Source organism: Manacus candei, unplaced genomic scaffold (genome assembly GCF_025592945.1).
Source record: "Manacus candei isolate 608988 ecotype Guabito, Panama unplaced genomic scaffold, ASM2559294v1 h1tg000028l, whole genome shotgun sequence".
Classification (NCBI taxonomy): Eukaryota; Metazoa; Chordata; class Aves; order Passeriformes; family Pipridae; genus Manacus; species Manacus candei.
Window position 1 is genome coordinate 21,655,421 of NW_026138076.1, and position 23,453 is coordinate 21,678,873.

The following is a 23,453-nucleotide window of genomic DNA, read 5'->3' on the forward strand; positions in this document are numbered from 1 at the left end:
TTTTCAGACAGCAGTGGTCACATTTCTTTCTGAATGTCCTACTTTTAACTTACCTGCTTACTTCACATTCTTTATCTTACCACAGTTATTTTGCAAACCCCATATTATTAAAAGAAAAAAAAATCAAATACCTTCTTATATGAGGCTGACCTGAAGGTGACCAAGGACTGCGGCCTCTTTGATTTACAGCTTGAACCATCAGCCTGCCCGTACAACTTACTCTGCCCTGTTATGATGATGGAGAGAAGAAACGTTAAAAGACTTGAAACATGTAATATAAATGTTCAACCTGATCCGTTCTTTTTTTTTGCCCACTTGTTTTATAGTTTCCAATCTAACACAGAGCAGACTGGAATGGCTGTGGCTGTAATACAGTCATAGTTAAAAAGTTCTACCTGGAACTTTTTCTTTAAAAAAAGATTGTTAGTGCCACTGGCAATTAAGTTTTTAAAACAGTATATTGACTAAGTTATTGATGTGGGTGAGAGGCAAGTGTATGGCAAGTGGATGGAATGACAAGACAACTAGTTCAAGGTCTTGAAAATGGCACATGGGGGGTGTTGGCAATTAACAACAGAGATGCTACCTCCAAAGTGGATTGATCTGGTGGGCCCACAGCTAAAAAAAACCCCATTAATGTAAAAGGCAAAAGAATTTGGCAAGTACTTAACAGGTCCTCTCTGCAGAGCCCTGGTTTGGGGAATCCAAGGAAGAAGCATACAGTTTTGCTGATGGACCTTGGCCATAGTTCAGTTGCCTAAGGGTATTTTCAGTGAATGATAAATAAAACATGGACTCTAGTGTATTTGGTCCTCTTTTTTCTTTTTATTTTACAAGACAGGTTGTCCACCACAAGCACTAGTCATAACAGATTTCGGATAGGCCTGCTTGAAGCCAGAACTGCCAACATTCAGGGCTCTCTGGAATTCACCCTGTAATGGATAAAAGCCTCTGGTTGTCCCAGTAAATAACAGCTCTGCCCCCTGGGCTGGTAGCAGTAAGGCAACATCCACATCAGCTTTGCAGTGTATTTCAGGTCTAAGCTGGGAGCTCCACACTCAAGTTTGTCAGCATAAAAGTGACAAATATTTTTATCACAGTAATTGAGGGGTTGCAAATAGCTGTTCTTTAACAACTGGCCAAAGCCTATAAAAAACCAATTTCATTGGGCTGGGCTCACAAGCAGCTTTCAGTTAGCAATGACTTTTGTGTTACTTCTGGACTGTTAGAAATTAAGTCTGTGTCCTGCTTCTATTCCCATGACCCACTTAGTCTGCAAGAAAAATCCTTGCATTAAAATAAACCATTGTGCATGACCCACAGCAATTCCTTAAATAAAAGCTTTCTTTTTCCCCCCTTGTGTTACAAGACCATTAAAGACATCTGGAACAAATGCATTTCTATTTTGGGCACCACTGCATATTAATATTTTTTCTGGCAGGTGATGAATACGCATATTTTGGGATAATTTCTGCATATCTCAATACATGATGGCATCACAAAAGGAAACACAAAGGGCAGTAAGGAATTTGAATGGGAAAGATTAAGCAGGAAGCCAAAGATTTGGAAAAGTCATGGGATGAAAGGGAGGGAAGCAATGAGTGGGAAGTAATCAATGAGATGTCCTAGAAACTACAGGAACTCCAGCCTGAGGACTGTGGATGCATAGTGCAAAGAAGAGGAGAGAGTGAGATAAAAAGAAGGAAGGTGAAAATAAGGACTTGACTTGAGCCCATACAGCTCACAGAAAGAGCTCAGTTAAGGGACGTGAGTAATAAATAAAGACCTAAACCAGGCAACGTTTTGTGTTTGTCTAGGCCCAGGGTCCATTTGCTCTGGATTAAGTTCTATGGCAAATTTTACACCAAACCCCAGTGGTGTGTCAGAACCTTAATTCCAGGTCCCTGTGTTTTACACTGTGGGCAGCAGGGCCTGCCTTGTTAACTACCACAGGCCACTGCCAGGGTCTGTCAGCAAGTCATTTTACATACGTAGATCCTGTTATATCAGTCCAGTCATGAGATGGCACAAACTGGCAGAGCTTTAATGAACTGAATCCTTTGCTTTAATAAAACCAATTTCTATAAGCTTTTTGCTCAGTAGTTTGGTGGTTCCAATAACAAGGACCAAAACACAGCAACAGCCTAGCAAATATCTACCAGTCCATCAGAGTCATGGTGTGGGTTTCCTTATATTTATGTATTTCACTTTCTCAAGGAAAAGTTGCCAAATTTGCCTAAGTTTGTGATAGCTTTGAGATGTGGACAACTTTCCATTATAATTGAGAACACTATGCCAAAATTATTTCCACTCATGATGACTTAAAAGAATTGGAATTCAGATCTTTGAGTGTGAAAGGCTAGTACATTAACTCACAGCCCTTCTTTGCCTCCATTGTACTGTTAAATGCATAGTAAAAGCAAGCAAATAGTAGGAGAGATAAGTATGTTTGCTTGGGAATTACACTGTAAAAAAAAAAAAAAAAAGAATAGAATGGGCTTGGTGAAACACAGATGTTTTGTTTAGGGGAGCCAGAGGAGGATGCTTCTGGTTCTTCTCCAAAGAGGAGAAAAAAGCACAAGCACAGAATTTTACTGTGTAACAAAACTGCTTTTTCAATCCCCAAGCTAGGACCCACACAAATCCACCTCATTTTAGTACATCTAAAAACCCACTAAGAAAGTGGTGCCATCAATGACCAGAACTGGAAACTTAAGTCAGTTGTGTCATTTAATGAGCATTATCCAGAATAACAAATGCTCAAAAGTAGGCTGTAAATATTCAGGGACAGAGTACAGTGCCCAAACGCAAAGGCAGTTTGTTCACCAAGTTCTCCAAGACTTTGGATCACACAGTAAACAGGGAAACTTTATGCCTGCAGTAACACAACACTTACAGGAAGATGAACAGGAATCACTTCTCACCTTGAGCATATATACATTTTTAAACCTGCTGTGAATTTCCACAATTTAAATGGTGCCAAGTATTGTAACAATGGTCATCTAGGTGTAAAAACTCCCAGCTTGAACAATTTCATGGCCTCATGCGATTTCATTATTTTTCCTTTACTTATATATGTAGAAATAATATTTGAACTACCTAAATTTAAGCACTGCAGTTTGTAGAAAGAATCTAGCCAAAAACTGCTATTTGTGTGTTGTCTCTATGTACAACCCCATACATTCATAAGCCCACTGCAGTATGAGCAGGACTGACAAGCTGAAGAGCGAGGCAAAAATGGCAACATCATGCTAAGTAACCTAGCAACACACATAACAGAGCACAACACTCCTGCTTAGATTAAACTCTGTCTCAGTGCTCCAGTTTGTTATTCTACAGTGTGATTCTGCTTGCAGGCCTAGTCTTGGCAAAATATTTGGCACTACAGAAGAAAATAATTCGTTACATCCCAAAAGTTTTGTTACTGCTTTGGTTTCTCACATGCAAATCTTTCCCCTCACTTTGCTGTGGTGCAGCAAAAGTGAATTGAAAATGTTATTTCAATAGGATGTGTGACCTGTAAGTTTAACTATATCCAATGCACTAGCGGGTTTTTGCTATATACATCCACTCTTGTACTGGGTCTAGAAAGAACAAATGACATTATAAAACCAGTAACAGTCTGTGTTTCAGAAAAACAATATTTAAGATCAACACAGCTACACAACAGTGCTAGATTTTTTTGCCTTACAGAATTGCAATCTGCTTAATGTAAACATGTTGAGATGTGATATACTTGCACTCATTTCAGAAAGTTGGCCTCAGTCAGTGAGTTGGGTCACAAAAGAAAAATTAAACTGCAGGATTGTGTTACATCTGCTAGTAAAGTGGATTTTTTTTTCCTCCTTTTTGTATATGTGCTATCCATGCTCAGTTAGGATACTGAGATGTTATCAGCTGAAACAACTAGTGGAAGAGTAATTAAAAAACAACACTCCTCCCCCCTGAAACCTCAAACCATAGGAAAAAAACTGCTGCTGAGTTGCTAATCTCTTGGAGATAGAAAGGTCCCACCCTACTGATGCAAGATGAAAACAGAAATCTAACTTGCATACTTACAGTGACTTCACCATTTAATTAAATCATGCATATGTAAGATGAGCTAGTTTTCTGAAGATTTATGTCCAGAAGGATATTTGCTCTGGAGCCAAACCTTCATTTACCTGTGGGTTAGCAGCCATAATAGTGTAATTCCCATCATCATCCAGGGTGGAGGCTGCAGTATGCAGTGAGCAAGTTCCATCAGGTTCTCTTTGAATTCGGTAGTGATCACTTCGTTTAGAAATTTGCTTCCCATCTTTAAACCAATAAATCTGTAGGAAAAAACAAGGCACAGCTGGTAAGAGGTGGGGTGCTCATTGTCATCATTTCTCAATTAATAGCACTAACGAACCTTAACTGCTGAAAAACTCTCTGGTAAGTATTAAAAGAAAACCATTTTGAGCAATTAGTAAAAGTGCAGAGCCACACTCCATGAGCCACTTTCACTAACAGTTACAGGTTAGCAATTTTTCAAAGCGAAAGAAGGCAGCGTGAACATTTACTGATGAAATTTACGGGTGCATAAGGGGTGTACCCATCCCAAGGGCAGAACAGCAGCTGAATACTTCAAGAACTGAAAATAAATGTCATTACAAAGAAAAGTTCTATTTCAGAGAAGATTGGTAATTTTAAACTTATTTCACTTAAATCTGAAGAAGTTGCAGAAAGAACTTAAGAATGCTATTTCTCTCTTTTCAGAAAATAAAAACATAGACCAAGGTAATTATAGGCTTAATTAATTCAATGGCAAATAAAATAGAAGCAATGATCTCACTGTTGAAGCACCCGTTTTGTCTCATACCCGTTAAGCTGACTGGACTGGACCAAAATGCCAGAGAGGATTCAGCCGCTCACACCGGCAGCGAGCAGCTCAGTGTGGGAATGGGCCAGCTCAGTATAATGACATGATTGAAACAGTGTCACCCCGACGTGACAGGCATCTACAGAGATGGACAGCTTTGCAAAGTAATAGGAAATACTTCAAAGCAAGTCAGCACATAAATAGCCTTTAATCACTGTACGCCAACACCAGCATAGTTCCAAGCTGTACAGAACAGTTACATTATCTATCAAACAGAGGTATTTTCCATTACTTTTGATACATAATTTTATTCTCTGGCTGACCCAAGATCTACTTTCAGTGAGCCAAAAAAATGATGTATGCAGAATAACACAGTAATCCATGAATTACACAAAAAAATATGTTTTAATGCCTCAAACTTGAAGCAAAAAATAAAATATTTTGACCTAGCTTTCAGAATTTTTCTTTTGCTGTATTATAAAAATTATGCAAAATTCCAAACTGAAATCTGCTGGAGTCCAAAGTAAAATGTTGTGTATGCATGAACACACACAGAGGAATATCTGAAAAATCTTATACCAGGCACGCTGTAGTCAGCTGCCCAAACCCATATTTAAGTAGAACATTATTCACTTGTCTTTCCTGAAATGTGTCCTATGCCATAACATCAGCTGGTGTTCAGCATTTCGGACACTTGTGCAGATACCTGCACCATTTTACAAGGTCAGCTCATATAAAGTACAACAACTGTCCTGGTCCTGTGACTGCCGGGACTATTTAGCAGTAGGAAAACACACACATTTCCTCAGTTGCATTCTTGAAGTGGGAATTTAGGTCTTTAGAGTGAGGAAAGGGTGCTGACTTTCTAGTAAAAACAAAGAGACAAAGCAAAGCACGATTCCATTCCTGATAGAGTTTAACATGCTGGGTTCTTTTTTTTTTTTATATGTGCCAGTATTTCAGAGCTTGAAATTCACTCACTTGGGGGGAAAGTTAAGGATATACTCTTAAATTTCACAAAGAGACAATGGAGGATTTTTTGGAGGGAATGAGTTGAAATTTCCCTTAAAATTTATTACTGTGTATGATTTTTATATTAACAAGCATTATGTGTAACTCAAAATGATTTCATTTCCTCAATAGCTGGTTATACTTGTTTCCCATTTTGTCTGTCAGCAGCCTTGCAGAGACTCTGTGGTACTAACAAAAGATTTAGTCATGTCTTCTCATCTGCTGACAGAGCACTTACTGGAGATGCAAAAGATATTTGATCACTTATATACACATGCTAATGGGTGCTAAAGCAATATAGCTGCAAAAAATGAGTTTTAACTTGCATGCTTTATGTGTGTCATAATGTTGCTTGGAAATGTACTGCATTAAGCAGTAATTATTTAATAACAATGCACTTAGCAGAAATATCAGGAGGCATGCCAGAAATTATTACATGGAAATACATGCAAATATTAGCTGAACCAGTTATCCAAACATCCAACATGTATATATTGCCCAATACCTCTTTCAACTAAGTTTAAAAGCATTGGCAGCCCTTATGAGCAGTAAATTCTTAATATTACCTTTATCTGACAGGAAGTTAATAAATAAAACACTACCACTGCAGGAGACAGTGGTCCTTGCAGTGAAGTATTTTCTTTCTAGGATACCTTTTCATAAATGTACCGTTAAACTATCGAAGCACTGAACACTGCATCTGGATTGCTTTTAGTTGCACCAGATTTTCAGAAACCCATGTGTAATGACTAGAAATACAATGGAATACACAGCACAAGAAGGGTTTTGATCCTAAGCAGCACAGGCATTTTTAATCACCAAGAATTATATTCAGCAATGTGAAGAGCGAGCAGTATGAGATTTATGTAACAGATTAGCTCAGTTGGTCAGAGCATGGTGTAAATAATGCCAAAGTTGTGGGTTCGATCCCCATACACTTAAGAGCTGTACTCAATGATCCTTGTGGGTCCCTTCCAACTCCACAGAATGTTCTGTGATATAACACATTCTGTGATAACCTCTTGTATGGCATTGTCCTAATTCTGAAGAGAAATATTCCTTAAAAAGAAGTATTCCACAGTCCCTCCTGTAGCACCACAGGTTTCTCATTTTAATGAAAAAATAGTTTTACATTACACCAAAGGTTATAAGCAAAAGTAGACTCAGATTTAAAAAGTCATATTTATGAAGACAGAATTTGCACATCAGTGTTCAATTTACATGGCATGTTCAGGGGAAAAAATAATCAAGCCAATAACCCTGCTTAGAAAAATCCCTTGTAATGAATGCCAGATTTTAGAAACACTACAGTTCTTCCCAAAGCCATTCCTTGGCAGACCTGACAGAATACTTAAAAGGGAGGAGCTTCAAGTTAGTAAATTATTTCCAGCTTTTCATTTGCCAAAGTAAAGAATTTATTCAGGGGCAACACTTCCAGCTTCAACAAATGACTGCAGAAGGGCAGCCCTCAGCCATCGAGCGTTTCAAAATTGCTGTCTTGGCATACTATGGCACATGAGGGGAAGGTACAGCTTTGACATTTGCAAAGCCCAGCTAACAAGTAGCCATACAACAGGACTGAAATTGGTTCCATCCCAAGCAACTTAACAAATTGCACAAAGCATCTGCAAGTGACTGGAATAAAGGGCCACAGTTCCAGGTGCAAGAGCAAATCACTTCTTAATGTGCATGCTTTGACGCTGAAGGAAAACAGAATGTCGTATCTGAATCACAGTGCATTCGCATCAGATGCTCCTCTATAATGCCACACTTTAGGGGAAGCACTAAGAATGTGGTTTCTTGGCTGTGCAATCCCTATTGCCCAAGTGAGGGAAAGGAGACATCCTCTTTCATCTGTCTTAAATCAGACAGAGAAACTACACCTTAATTGGAAACTGTGAAAATTAGGGAATGGCGAAGTTGACTAAGGATGACTCATAATAGGTCATCTAGCAACTTAGTCATAAGCCTCAGGCAAAAAGAGTACCTCTGCACACACTGCACCTCTATCATCAACAGACCCATTTGTCTTCCACCCTTGTTCAGCACAACAGATTCTCAGTTATGGTCAGCTCAGAAGTAATGCTGGACATCAAGAGTTTGGTTTCAGTCAGACTGGGCTAATCTTCCCAGTGTGTGTCTTCAGTTTGAAGTAGGAGTGCTTTTTTGCTATAAGTATAGTGATCAATCCCACTTACTTTGCAGTGGTTCACATCATGTTGTGGTCTTGGAGCACAGAACTGGATTCCTTTCAGATGACACTGAGCCAGAAAATGCGCTCCAAGAACACATCTAATGTGCTGCATCTGCTTCAGTCTGTGGGATGAGATTAGAGCCTGAAGTAAAACCTCCTGAAATGTGTTCAAGGATGAATATATCATTCTTTAGATTTGCTTCTTCTGGTCTGCAGTACTTGTTAATGTAGATGTAGCCCTAGTTCTCTGTTGTTCTTTCTCTGCTACCTGATAATGTCCTTTTTTGTTTTTTTTTTTAACACTTTGTACAGTATCATACATGGATATCATTGGGCATGTAAAGTCATTTGCATTTATTTCTGTTCAAAATCCTAAATACCCGTAAAACTTACACTAGATGAGAGATTTAGATGTGGCTTCTGCTGTGAGGATCTTGTGCAATAGATAAGAGATCTGTGATCTTGTCTAGGAAAGACAAGAGCTCCTATCCACACGAGGTCACTGTAAGAGCTGCAAGGACCTCACGGGGCAGGCACTGTCTTTGGCAAGGAAGTTGAAGAAGCTGCTGTTGTTTGCCTGTTGCATGAGTCAGTTGATTGCCAAGCAATTGTTAAAATGGTTATATGCAACCTACACAAGAAAGGCATTCTTCCAGACTACTGACATCATGGTACTTTTACATTTGCTACAAGGAACTGCTTCCCAAGCCCAACCCTCCCTCAGAAGCTGATCATTAAAACCTCACCATCATGTCTCATCTTGCTGTTGGGATATATGAGAACTTGTGGTATTTTATTACGCCTTCCTCTAAATTCCAATAAAATTTAGTCCTGTTGGTGTGTGTAGATGCAGAAGAATGCAGAGATACCATGCTGGCTCCTAACCAGAACCAACATATTTTCGCATTAACATGTTGCCGTGCCTGAGCTAATTACCCATGCGAGCGAGATGAATGCTTTTGGGACTACCATGACAGCTCACATGGGGCTTTCTATCATTGCACTGAATTTTGTGATACAGATGTATCCTGGAGGTAACTCTGAAAATGACAGGAGAATTGCTTCCAGGTAAAATAATTGAGAGGAAGCCTCAGGAGGGAGTAACTGAGAGCAGAAGCCTCACAGCAGGATTTTTGACTAGTATAAATGTAAATAACTCCAGTGATGCCAAAAGAGATGTGCCAGTTTATGCCAGATAGACTTTCTTGTCAAGTGTGAATGTCTCCTGTTCCTGTAAGATACAGCCCATAAGGTCCAGAGCCTGATGGTAAAGTACCAACAGAGAACTCTTCAGAGCATTTCTAGAAATGTTTACCCTCTTTTCTTACCTTTGGCTTTGGATTTCCTGCCACTTTGCATGTAAATGTTACTGGCATTCCCTCAAAAATTTTGTAGTGCTTCAGCTTTATCTCAAAATATGGTGATATACTGTTATCGATAGGTTCATCTCCATGTTGCACTTCATCATCTGATTCTTCCACAGGAGATCTCTCCAGCCTATATTCAATTTCACTGATCAATCTTTGCTCAAAGCTGGAGACTTTATACTCCTGTCAAACAAGAAAGGTAGATATTAGTGCCCAGCTTCAACACATTGCTCCGCAAGATGTGTTCCTAATGTTTGGGGGTTTTATTTTACTGGTCTTTAACAATCCATTAAGTTTTTACATATAAAAGGAAAATGTAACTTGTTGAAGAAAAACACTATAATCCATGCCTCCAATAACTTCCCTATGAAACAATCAAGACATCTGGTATGAGGCAAAAACTGTATTTCATGTTGTCTTAAGGTCTAATTTATAAGGGGAAGGAAAGTCATTGGTTGCTTTTTTTCCATTTTTAAAAAAATCCTATAAGAGTAAAAGTATTCTGAAGCAGTTCATAAAGACAAAAGAAACAAACTAATATTTCCTTGAGGGTACAGACAGATTTAGGGTGGGTTTTGTTTCCAGATGGTCAGAAGACCATATGGTTCACATCTGCTATTTGCATAGAACTGTACTGAAGTCTGAACCAGAAGGCTAAAATTACATTGTTTACAATTGCCTGTAAAAATGAGGAAAAAAATAAGAGAAAATGGCAAAACTGGCAGTCCATGACAGTTGCCTCCCTTTACTCCTGTTGCCATGGTCCTGTTGGCCAAAAATATCACTTCTTAAAACCAAAATCTCCCACAAGAGTATTGAAGATATAGAAAGAAGAGCAGAAAGTTTCATCCGGTGTAAAACACTACTACTGGTTTGAATTTGCTATTCAGATATCAGGGAAAGTTACTGTGATATACACTGTTATTTACTTTCTTGAACTGTCCACTTTGCAATTCTGAAGTTCTGCTCGGAATCTTAGTGATAACAGTGATAATGCCAGGATATAAAAGCTCAGAAGCAGGGAAAAAACCCAAATTACTAGCCAATGCTCCTCTCAGTCAGCAGAAATTCAGACACTTTCAAATCACCTTTGGCCTTATTGTATTTAAGACAGAATACACATCTCATGCAATGTTCTTTCACATACCCATCCTCTGTTGCTGCCTCTGGTCTGAGAATGAATGATGTGTAGTATTTCTACTGATCAGTTCCAAAACTAATCATAACCCTCAATAATGGTAAAAAACAGAAGAACAGAGAAATACCTTTGTAAACCATGGATATTTTAAAAATTTCTTTGTTCCCTGAAAGTGTACCATAAAAGTAAACCATGAAGTACATACCACAGTTAGTATCAGTGTATGTTAATGTAACAGCAGAAAGATACCAGAGCACACGATGATTGTTGTTAAACTGCCTGCACTCACACAGTTAGGCTTCTAGAACAACTTGAACATCCTGAAGGGAGTGCAGCCCAAATCACCACAATTATTAATGCTGGGTGACCTCTTGTTATTAACCAAGAAGAGTAAAAGGGAAAGGGCAAAGACAACAGAGAGAAATAAAATCAATAGACAAAAAGACAGAAAAAGGTGAAAATGTTAACCTTTTGAATATCCACAGGACTCACTACAGAAGCACCAACAGAGCGAGCTTCCTGCAAGGGTAGAAAAAAAGATCAAGAGGCAGAAAGAAGACCAAGAGATATCCATGAGAGTTTCTCAGAGTTTTTATCAGGAGAATGTACTTTATGTGGCACTGTAAGCAAATGAATGCTACACGTTTCTGAATAGCAACTCTGGCATCTGAACAATGGAGAACGTGTACCTGGCCTTTCAAGCAGACTTTCTGTTGTGGTTTTGGTCTGCATCCAAAAAGTGCATATTACACAAATAAAGAGAAGATGGTTTCAAGATAGTAGATGTATTTTTGCCTTGAGAGATTTAAAGGTCAGGACAGAATAGGATAAATGGAAGGGTTTAAAGCAGAAAGCAGACATTTGAGAAGTCTCAGCTTTATGGAAAAACTGAGCAACAGACATGTGATCCTCCAGTTTACTTCACTAATATATAACTTCTCTGTATATGACTTCTCTAATCAATAACCATCCTATCTGTCTTATTAAAGTTGGACTTTATTTTAGTGACAATCATAGCCTGTAAAAAAGAAAAATTGAAAGGAATTTTTTTCTATGAAATTGTAGAGTTGTGTGGCACCTGTATAGCAGGATCTTCTTCTGGTTCCTGTATATTGAAGACAGTTGCAGCACTGTCTGCTCCCAGCAATCGACGAGCCATTTTTTCCTCATATGTTAATCTCTGAACAAAAAATAAAAAGAGGATGAGGGGAAGGGAAAAGAAGAAAGAAAAGTTAAGAACTACAAAGCAGTACACAGTAATGTTACTTAAAGTAATGTTAATAAAAGAGAGCAGCAATGTTTCTAACAGAAATTTTCTACCGCAGTTTGCAATGCATTTTTTTTGCATTACAAGAGGCTCTTTTGGTTTAAATGATTCTTGCCCCAACTCTGCCATTTGTTTCCATCCTCGTGCCAGGAACTTGGGCAGGAATGAACAATAGGAGCTGCTTAAATCAGCAGGGCCATCAAAAGAAAGCATGTCAAATCATCCCAAATCTTACTCCTAGTTGTTCTGCTTGGTTTTTACATTAGAACCACAAGGCAGAAAACTCCGCCAAAAATGATAAGGAGATTCTACTCAAATATTTTGTAAAAAATATAACAGCTTTAGAGAAAAATGTATTCTTTAAGGTTTTTTGAATTTCTATTTCTTCTTATTCTTTTATAACTTATAAAGACAATTTACACTCAGAAGGTAAAGTGAGTTAAAAGAAAACCTTAATGTATAATTCAATTATTTCTTTATTAGCTTTCTTTCTACATTCAATACCACATTTCAGACACTTAGACACTTTCTACAAACAACATTGCAAAAAATGCCAGTTTATGAAAGACAAACTTATTTCATGGTGAAACACCTCATTTAAAGAGAAAAATGAATGAAGAATGGAAATTGTAAAACATTACATCTGCTTAATGCTTGCAATTTTTAAAAAGCTCATTTAATTTATTTTTTTTTAATATGTCATATTGTAGCTAAACCAGCAGGATGAAACTCATGAAAACTAGGTAGCAATGCTGGCTTGTTTACAAGTGTCTAAGAAAGTCATGAACTTTTCTTTACTTAAATTTCTTCTGCAATCACTCCGAGTGCCCACAGCCATGATTATGCCTACAGAATTCACCCAAGACAGGAATCTGCAAGGCAAAAGCCTCAAGGCCAGCACAAAACCAGTTTACTTAGTTCAAGATCCCACATCATCTGACCACAGTTGGTCTATTTTTTTTTACCTTGGGCCATGTGGGCATTCTCAGGACATTCCATTCATTTACCCAGGCCAAACATCTCTCTCACTTTCCAAAATAGGCGTTTGGCATTTGGCAGTCATACTCAGCCCACCTCCTTTGAAAAAACAGGAACTAATACACTATGACAGTGATTCTGCTTAACTGCTACAGAAAACTGCCAAACCCCATGCAGTCAATGGAGAAAGGTAAGTACAGAAGCGCAAGTCATCTCTGAACATTCCCCCTGCTTCACTCCATTGACCTTATTAAGAACTGGAATCCAGCAATTGTTGACTAGATAGTCTGACTAGATAGGCTGTCTTGAACTACACCACCACAGTTCACATCTCAGAGCTGGTAGCAAACTTAGCAAACTACTGTGCATGGTCCTAAGAAACTTAAAGCACACTTCCCTTTCAGTGGCACAAAGGCATCCCAAGGCATTCAGATGCTTTTGAAAATGTTTCATTGATAAAAGAGGGGTGATAGTCTACATTTTTAATATTACTTTCCTCTTAAAAGAAATTCCTGCTTCAAAGACCATGTCTTAATAGCTGTAAAAAATTCTTAGAAAAGTTACTTCTCATCAACTCTGAGAAGGAAGAATTTGGTATTTTATCTTTTAAGCATGTCTTAAAGTGCACAAAAATGAACAGAGATCTTTGCAGCTGTGCATTTCCATTGTTTGATATGCTCATTTTACCTCATTTCTTGACTCCTCAAGCAGGTCATCAACTCTTGATAAAGTCTGTAAGTTAGTACTATAAGTTATTTCTTATTCTATTGGTAAAAAGAAGCCCTGCAACTGGAGAATCTAATGATACCTGATTTCTACTGGGTTGTTTTTCATGATGAACTACTTTGTTCTCCTCTGATGTCCAGTTACCACCTATTCCTTCCACTCATTGTCTAATGGCTGGGCACAAGGTATAATGAGCCTGGACTGAACACAAGCTATGCATGTTCATCTACTCAGTGATGAACAGTCAAAAGTAAATGGCCTTTGAGGCTCAAAAAAGTCCTTGAGATACAGACTGTGCAGGTTTCTTATGCAAATTCACCATTTTTGAGATCTCTGTTGCTTTGTTAAGTCCAAACAAAGTTGTCAAACAGGAGAAGGAATGATAGACCAAAATGTACACTATCATTCCTTATGGAAATGCAGTTTTGGAAATTCAATTAAAAATAATAAATACATAAAAAGAAATCTACAGCTATTATATTATATGCAGCATATCTGAGAAATTACTCATGATGCCCACTCCCATTCCCCAGGGTATTTTTTGGGGGTTTTTTACCGGTTGTCCATTGTTCAAAAGGTCTTCTTTGAATCGAAGTTTTCTCTCCAAATCCTGAATGACAGCATCTTTTGACCCTTGAATCTCTTCATCTGATGCTATCCTAGCAGTTCTGCCTGTTTTCTTGGGAAATCCCCTGCAAAACAGTGCAAAAAAATTCATAAGCTTTCCTGAAATCATTGGTATTTCATAATTTATCTGGAAACACTGCTATTAGTGAAGAAGCAACATTGTGTTTTTGAAACTAGAGCTCTGACATCTTTCTTACTATGCTGTCCCTACTAAATCACATCACTGATCAAATGGTTAGTTTACAAAGTTAAAACTATACTTTATTTGTGCCTTGGTTAAAATATGGCTGAGGATTGCTTGGCTGTGGCTGTAAACACCATACACACAGATGAAACTCATGAGCAGTGGAGATAAAATGAAGTGAGAGGATACCTGAAAGCATGACTAGATAAGTAGGGCTGGAAGATAAGCTAGGTTCCTATAAAGTACCAGATGAATGAAGATCAGAAAGATATTAGACAAGGCATTTAATTATTAATTTCTTATATCATTTACTAATTCCTTGTTACAACTTTGCAATACACCATGCATGACTTCATGTTTATTCTCCATATCTCTGTGAACAAATACTTGTAAAGCAGCATGTAAACGTTGTTTCTGAAAGAAGAGCCTTTCACAGAGTGTAGGTTATGCTGGAAAAAGAAAAATCATCCCTGTTAAGCAGTTTGCAGCAGCAAGGTTTCCCAATGGAATAGCAACCACTTAGCAGTTTGCATACACAGGGCTAAGCACTCCCCTTACCAGCCTACAAGTTATGATTACACTTTAGGGAACTGTCACTCCCATTTTCTGAAATGGTACAGGAAATTTTATTTTTCAAGACTGCACTAATATTTAACACTTCTCAGTAATGTCATGAGGGTTTTATTGCTGGAAATGTCCAACAAGGGTGGTTTCTACTGAAGATCAGTTCTTAACACAGTTGTGAAGAAATCAACATTGCTATCGTATTTGAAACTTGTAGCACACCCCATTTCTCCAATGAAGTCACACATTATTGTTTAAAACACTGATCCTGGTTCAATATTAGTTTATGGGGGTTTTTTTACCTTCATTGAGTAAACAGGGCTCAGCCCATTACATGGGAATGCCTTATGTAAAATATGGAATGGTGTCAAATAAATTGACAAATGCACAAAAGCCAGAGATGGAAAAAATCAGACTAGCATGTAATTGGTAATAATTTAATTACTGGTATCAAAATGTTAAAGAATCATATAGAGATAAATTTTCTTCGGTATTGTTCAGTACTATATTTCTATAACAGAAACTTCATTCTTCAGCAAGTGCTTTCAATGGTAATTTTTATCATTAGCAAAAATGAAACAATACACATATGCTGTTAAAAGCCAAAAAGGAATTAAGTGGATAGATGAGAAGACAATAATTGGAAACGTTTCTGTCTAAATTCCTAAAACACTTCATATTCTGTTACTGTAAGTAAAATGTGAAAATGGTGAAGTTCTGTAAAAAGAACTGCATTTTCACATAAAATGACAGCAGAAAAGCAGACATTTGCCTAATGTCACAAAGAGAGAACAACATCGCTCACCCTAGAAATACTGATCTGCTAGCTGGAGATCACCAAGTAAAACAATTTGCTCAGCTTTTGGCTGGGGATCTTCTCAGTCACAAATAACAAAGTCTCCTCCACTCTGTTTTGGGGAAGAGATCAGGAAAACTATCCCATCTACAGGGAGACAAGAGAGTGCTAAGAGGAAGGCATAAAATCTCTTCAAGAAAGTGATGCTTCAGTAACTCAAGAAATTTGGAACAGTAAATGTAAAAGAAGATAAGGAAGAAAAATGGATAGGAGAAGGTGGGAAGAGGGGATCAGAAGCTAATAACCTTCAAGAAGACTGGACCATCTGCTAGAAGGCTAGTAGGCTAGTGGAAAGGTGGCATCTGTTTCTTCCCTTGCAGTCTTTCCCTTCACCTTCCAACCTTTAACCCACCTAGCCAGCACTGCCATGGAACCGAATTTCATTACTTTTCAGAAAAGGCACTCACCAAAACCCAAACACCAACCAGAACAACACAACCACGACCACCAAAAACAAACAAACAAATCAAAACAAAACAAAAAAATTCAGCCAACTTCAAGGCAGCAAATTTTAAATTTGGCTTCACTTTTGGCTTTACCCTGTGCCAGCTTTTAATGGAGGCATGCATCCTTCCTTGAAAATTCCAAGTGATATATTAAGAAATATCTTTCATTTCACATTCTCAAAAATTTCATACTTGAATGATAAAGAGTTTTAGCAGAAGAGGATCTGCTTGTGCTTGGGACTCAATACAGTGCAAAGGTGAAATGTAGATTTTACCCAAATAAGTCACAACAGTGTATAAAAAGAGGGATGAACTAAGTGCTCTGGAGTGGATTTTTAGTAACAAGTGAAAGCATTTTCTGAAGCATTATTGTTTATCTCTGAAAACAAAACCCCCTAAGCAAATACACCCATTTTTTAAAGGGGAAGGAGCACCAAGAGAATTGCAGAATAGTAAGTTCAGCATCCACACTAAATGCAAGAAAATAACATTACAGTCCATTCCTAAACAATGTAGGGTAATAAGGAAATGAAAATTTAATCATATCAAACCTCATGTTTATCTCTTTGTCAGGCCAAAGGGCATGCAGATAAGCAAAAAGAAGTAGCTTTGATACACCACAGTTTATGGCTAGTGAGTTAGCCTTCAGGAGCTGCAGTAAGTTCCCTAGTGAATCAAGGAAACAAAGTCCAGATGAAGTTTCTATTATATAGCTGCATAACAGTTTGAAAAAGCTATTTTGAGAGAACAATGATTTATTTTTCTATCAAACTGGAAGAATATAGTCCAATGAGGTCTTTCAAAGGTCTCTGTATACTAAGTTCATTACTTAGGGTTTCAACCTTAACAATGGAAAAGTGAAATAGAAAAACGTGTTTCTTAAATTGGCTGATGACACTGAACTTGCAGTGGTTGCAACTCATTTGTAGGTAACAACTGTCATTTACAATAATCTTCATAATTTGTCTAAAGGTGGTCTACTGATGAAGCTCAGGAAAATGCTCAAAGCATGATAGCAATGCAAATGGAAAATTAATACTAATATATTAAGCATCTCTTGAGAATCTATAAGATTAAAACTTGAAAATTATTTCAAAAGGGAAATAAATATAATTCCAGGACATGTCAGGATAAGACATGAAATTTATCTCTTTTCCTTTATTCCTTGCTATTAGGCACTGAATCCAGTATTACCACTGCACTTCGAGAAAAAATACAGCAAACTGGAAAACTTTAGAACAAAAAAAACTGTCTAAAAGCATAGCTTTTGTGACAAGCTATGTCACACACACACAAATATTCTTGTAGTTGGGAAATTAGGAAAATGAAGATAGGTAAATCAAACATAAAACATCAGAAATCAGACAATAGCTGACATCAGAAAATAGCTGGTATTTAATGATTCTCCATGTCCATTGAGGATATTAATTGACAATAACTTGAACAAGCTTAGACAAAACTATGTAGAACTCTCCTTTCTCTACCCTACAACAGTGACAGTTAAACCCTGAAACATATCATGTAGGGAAGCTAAGGAATTTTGTTTAAGAACAAGGTATGCAAATATGTCAGCAATGGCCTGTGTATCCCTGGTAACTTTGAACCGGAGAGGCAGACTCCCTAAGAACTTTCCAGTTCTCTAGTTAAGTGTCAGAACATCCTGAGATTTTCACAGTCAGCATGGAAGAGTCATCCAAAACCTGGTCAAGGTAACTTGCCTGAAAAATAGATTATCTCTTCTTTATTTACATTTACAAATAAGTATCTTAACAAGGAAGTAGCTGCTTTAAAAATTTAACTATAAAAATGAACACCAATCAAAATTTCTTCAAATGCCTTTAGAAAGCTTCTCTCTTTCCCTTTTGGGACTATTTTAAACTGGAACAAAAAAAAACCCAAGAGGTGCATAAGGAAATGTGGATTTTCCTGTAGACCCTTTATTTCAACCCCGTTTTCAGAATCTCTTTCTCTAAATATATACACTTCAAAAACTGTACATAAATATACACATATACACATACCCCCACAACAAGTTAGCTCTTAAGACATATGTTCTTGGGATGAATTCCAAAATGAATAGAAGGCAATGGCAACAAATAGAAGGACTTTAGTAAATCTATCCTCCAAAGCACAGATCCTTTTAGCCTGAGAGATGGTTTGCATGTCGAGACAGCCTGGCAGCAAACTTTCTTCAGCTGCTTTTGCAAATATTTTTCATCATCCTTACATGCCCTTATCTGGATGCATTTAGCTCCTAAGATTTGTGTCCTTAGTGACGCATGAGCTTTCTTTCTGTCTTCTCTAAGGGATAACATCAAGCAAGAAAATCTGCCAATTGATTTATGTTATCTGTATGTTCATTCTTTGCCCCATGCAATTTGCAGCTATATTGTGAATATTAAGCTAGCAGGAGATAGCTAGAGAAGGTATATTTCAGGATGTTGACAGCATTAGTCTGAAGCACACAACCACCACCACAAATGTGCACAGAAACTTACAGCCTTGAGAATTAGGCTGCAATTCACATGGATTTTAAGCACCTCTGAAATATGCGTCACTTAAGGCAGTGAGTGGGCCTGAATACAGGGTAGATAAAAGCACAAATGTCTGAACTCTTTTGGTTTGAAAGGGTGCAATGAAATTGCCAAAACTGTCATCTTAATTCACACAGAGATTTTTGACAGCAAGGTTTTTTGCAACCTCGGCTTGGCTCTCTTTAGTTTTGAATACTTGCCCTGACATTTGTTTAGAAGGAAGGCCAAACCAGCAGTACTTTTCATGTTTTAATTACACACAGCGCATGCTGGATGCGATTCCCTCTTTTCCTATGTACCTTTTACAGTGTAAACAAGGGCAACAGGCTGGCTGTTGTTATCCTTCCAAGAGCAAATTCCTGTTTGCAGCCAATATGGCTCAGTTTCACAGAAATCCAAATCAATTCTCTGGTACTGAGGTAATGAACACTAACTTGATTTTTCCTTTAAAAATAAAGTCTTCCAAAAATACAGCTAATTCCTGCCCATTTCACACATTTTTTTTACTTACTGTAAGAGTAAAGTTACTACAGGCACTGTAACAGGTCACAAACCTTGAAGCTGCAGCTTCACAGTAAAATCAGTTTAGTCTGATCTTGTCACAGCAAGACCATGAAGACCAGGAGCTTCAGCTCTGTCCAGTAAAGTGACGTTAAATATATCTGAATTAGGGGGAATGTCTGAGGCACAGACCTGACTAAGGATGACTTGCAGTAAATGGAACAAATGTACAAAAGTTCAATTATTTCTGCCAGCCAAGGTTCTGAAACTGTACTTGAAAAAAATAAACAAATCATGCTTCAGTATTGGATGGGGTCAAGGCTGACATGAATAATATATATATTTCTGAACAAGTTTGATCCTGCTTAATGATTAGATAACAAAGAGTACAACTCCTACAAACTGCATGACTACCACTAGGGGTTTTTTTCCTCTAAAGCTTACGTTTAAAAACACATTTTTACTCATTAAGATAAGAATTACTTCTTCATTCCCCATTTGGTTCCTTCCCCCAGGCAAGTTTTCCCTCTGCTGCATGCTGCACCAGTTACCATAGATATATAAACGCCATTTGCTTTTCAAAAGATGTACATGTACTTTTATATCAAGTTAAAGAAATAATATTTATTTTGTAACCCATAATCTTATCTGAAATTCTGGTTGTTACCAGCAGTATGCTAGAACTGATGGTTAAGAAGAAACTACTAAAGCACTGGCTGCTCCTGAGTGTAGAAAAGGCTGGCACAGTCCTCACAGTCCTGAAATCTAGAGAACTTCCAGAAACACGTGAAGAAAAAGCTACATATTGGGATCCAGTTTTTGCGAAAATGTGTTTTAGGATTTTTGTTATGTTATTATACTGTGTTATTGTATTATTCCCTTTCATTGTACCCCCATTTTCCCTTATTTTCCCTAAGCTTTCGAACCCTGCATTTCTATTGGCCAGTTAGTGCTGCATTGCAGTACCAATCTTATATTGTCATTTCTTCCTTATATAGATATACTCCTCCCCTTGTTCTCCCTGTATGGTCCTAGTTTGCATACTCTGCCCTTGCTCCTCCTCAGTTACTCCCCTTGTTCCAGCAAGTTCTGCTCCTGCCCTATAAAAGGCAGGAGCCATGTTAATAAAGTGTTCCATTTTGCACCTAACATCGAAGTGTCTGAACTCTCATTCCTATTGGGCTGTTGAGGACTCTGAGAGCCTGTTTCCTGCAGCTACACTGGATTGAGAAAAGATAATACATCCAAAGTATTAACCTTTTCTCCAGTTGATGTAATGCAACTGATTGAAGTCTCCACATCTATCAAGAACTGTACCTGGCTTTTATACTCATAGATGTTTTTGTGGCATTTAGGTCTGTTTAAAATAAAGAAGTCTTGAAATTGAGTCCTCTGAAAAGAGAAATCTGCAGACCAAAACAAAGCAGCAAAGCAATGCTGTGAACATCCTCTCTTTTCAACAGGGAAGTATGTGTACTAATTCTCTTATTAAAGTTCACTGTCATCTTACAATATTCTTAGTATCTGCAAATACAATTTAGAAAAAAGGAACTGGATAAAAACATCTTGAAAATTAAGACTTCCAGATGCAATGATTGTTAGGATACTGTTATTTTGGCTAATGTCTGTGTGTCTGCATGTTACATCCTTGATCTCTAGTTTTGCGCAACTTCAGCTGATTACGTCTGGGGCACAACCTGGATTTCAAAGTTCAAATGGAATAAACATGCATTCATCACATTTCAGAAAAGTTGACATGGGTATGTATTTTATGATAATCAGGTGCATACATCTAATAAAAAGGTGTTATACTGTACAAAAACAAAGTCCCCAATATGAGCTGTTTCTTAGCACAATCAACAAGAATTGGTCTAATATCACAGATAAACCCCTCAGGTGTTGGTGTAACAGCCCGTAGTATCCAAGCCATGGGAAAAGAAAGTTTTCAAGAAAATTTCAACAAAAATGGTTTAACGGACAGGAGCAATAGCTTAAGAAAATTGGGGGTTAAGAATGAATGCAAACCCTATTATTCTCTGGAATTTTTCCAGTTACAGCAATACTTGTCTTCAGATATGTTTTCCGGAGATCCAGGAATAACTCCAGATATGACTGAATAGATAGAAAGAGAGTTGAACTCCTCAGAAGCAAGGAAACACCATGACCTTTCGCCTCAGTTGGATGTCAGTATTCTTAATCAAGGTACTTCCTCCTACGTATCACTATTTTCACATCAATAATGCTGCAGATAACCTCAATTTTTACAGCCATTACAGGCAACAGGAAAAGTCCAGTCTACACAGGACAGCAATACAGTTTATTCTAAAATAAAATCTGACATTTGTGCTGGAAGAATGTTGAAAGCTGTAAGATAAAAAGATGGAAAGTGTATTTTTTCCTCAGAGTGGTCACCATCATTGCTACTTGATTAAAGGAACACAATGGTTACTAGTATTTTTTCAATTCCATTTGAGACAGAATGCAATGGACAAGTCACAGTACATAGCTGCAAGAACAGACCAGTAACTCTGATTCAAAGTGGGAAAAAGGGCAAATCTCTTTCTGATGTTGCTGTTCTCATGATTCCCACAGAATCCCCTTTAAGATTTGGATTTAAGGTTCTAAAGATCATTGAGACAGAAGTTAAATTTATTGTGTAGAATGATAAAAACATCTTATTTACTTACATTTTACAAGATACTTTAGAAATCTTGTGTTCAAACAATGCTTTATTTTCCATTTTCCATTCCTTTTCCAGAAAGTAGTAAATCTATATTCACGTTCTTTCACCAATTCTGCACAGTCAGATTTTTTTCCTGTTTGTAACTAAGGCAATATTACTAAAGATATCTACTTTAAGAAAAGGTCTGCTTTAAGGAAAAGTGTCTACTTTAAGGAACATCCTTAATTTTTAATGTTGTTTTCAAAAGGATATATGCATAGATGACAATACATGTTTTTTATACTTAGAAAGAGATTCCATTTCTCTAGATTGGATAATTCTACACATTTTTGTAGCAGGTTTTATACTTTTATTATTTAAATATTCACTAAATAGAATCATAGAATCAGCCGGGTTGGAAAGGACCTCTGAGATCATCAAATCCAACCCTTGATCCAATACTGCTGTGGTTACTAGACCATGGCACTAAGTACCACAGCCAGTCTCATCTTAAAAACCCGCAGGGATGGAGAATCTACCACCTCCCTGGGCAGCCCATTCCAGTGCCTGATTACCCTCTCTGTAAAGAATTTCTTCTTAATATCTAACCTAAAGCTCCCCTGGCACAGCTTAAGACCATGCCCTCTTGTCCTACTGCTGGTTGTCTGGGAGAAGAGACCAACCCTCACCTGGCTACAACCTCCTTTCAGGGAGTTGTAGAGAGTGATGAGGCCTCCTCTTTTCCAGGCTGAACAACCCCAGCTCCCCCAGCCTCTCCTTATAGGACTTGTGCTTGAGTCCCTTCCTTGTTGCTCTTCTCTGGAGCTGCTCCAGCACCTCAATATCCTTCCTGAACTGAGGGGCCCAGAACTAGACACAGTACTCCAGGTGTGGCCTCACCAGTGCTGAGTACAGGGGAATAGTCATCAATCCTTCTCATGGGATTATTTTTGCCCTCAAAAATGCTCACATAAACCTACAGTGTATGTACCTAGAATTTTTAAGTATGCTTATTTCTGTTCTTTCACATGTAATTTGTTGGGGTTTTTTTTCTATGAACAGTAAAGACCAGATTCTAGCTTCTACAGACTTTATTGTAAATGAACCCCCTCAATCCCATGTTTCTGTCACATTAACTCTGCTCCCTGAAAGTCTTTTTTATCCAAAAACTAACCTGAGTTAGTTTTCTTTAGTCAAAGGAAAGAACTGAGATTTTTAAGAACAGTATCCAACAAAGTTACTTCAGACAAGTTTTACCTCAGAAATAACTGACAAGTGCTTATAATTCCCTTAAGTTCTTAATTAGCTATGCAGTTCTACCAGTACTTTTGTTTAATAATACTATGCTCTGACTAGATACAGAATCTACCAACTTTACTCCATTAATGAAAAAAAGGTTATTCCCAAAGCAAGCTTGTTCAGCTAAGACCACCATAGTCACAGCTTGAAAATGCCGGTCACTACAAAGTGTCTAAAGCTTACTGGAAAATAAAGTTATAATTTATTCAATGGAAACATTCACTATAAAATTGTTGCAAATAAATGCTTAAAATAT

At 37.6% G+C, this 23,453-nt stretch overlaps 1 protein-coding gene across 9 annotated transcripts in view; it reads right to left on the bottom strand.

Moving 5' to 3' along the window:
* PALLD (palladin, cytoskeletal associated protein) overlaps positions 1 to 23,453 on the bottom strand; it is a 201,944-nt gene that overhangs the window by 10,079 nt on the left and 168,412 nt on the right. For 6 of the 9 annotated variants that reach the window (XM_051790144.1, XM_051790147.1, XM_051790143.1 and 3 more), the window contains 6 exons: positions 14,081 to 14,216; positions 11,632 to 11,733; positions 11,022 to 11,072; positions 9,377 to 9,598; positions 4,164 to 4,313; positions 132 to 226 (listed from right to left, as the gene is read on the bottom strand). In XM_051790144.1, coding sequence (XP_051646104.1) covers positions 132 to 226; positions 4,164 to 4,313; positions 9,377 to 9,598; positions 11,022 to 11,072; positions 11,632 to 11,733; positions 14,081 to 14,216 — 756 coding nt within the window. Of the gene's footprint in view, positions 1 to 131; positions 227 to 4,163; positions 4,314 to 9,376; positions 9,599 to 11,021; positions 11,073 to 11,631; positions 11,734 to 14,080; positions 14,217 to 18,222; positions 19,051 to 23,453 lie in introns of those variants that run through there. The other 3 variants (XM_051790148.1, XM_051790145.1, XM_051790151.1) reach the window with 2 other exon arrangements.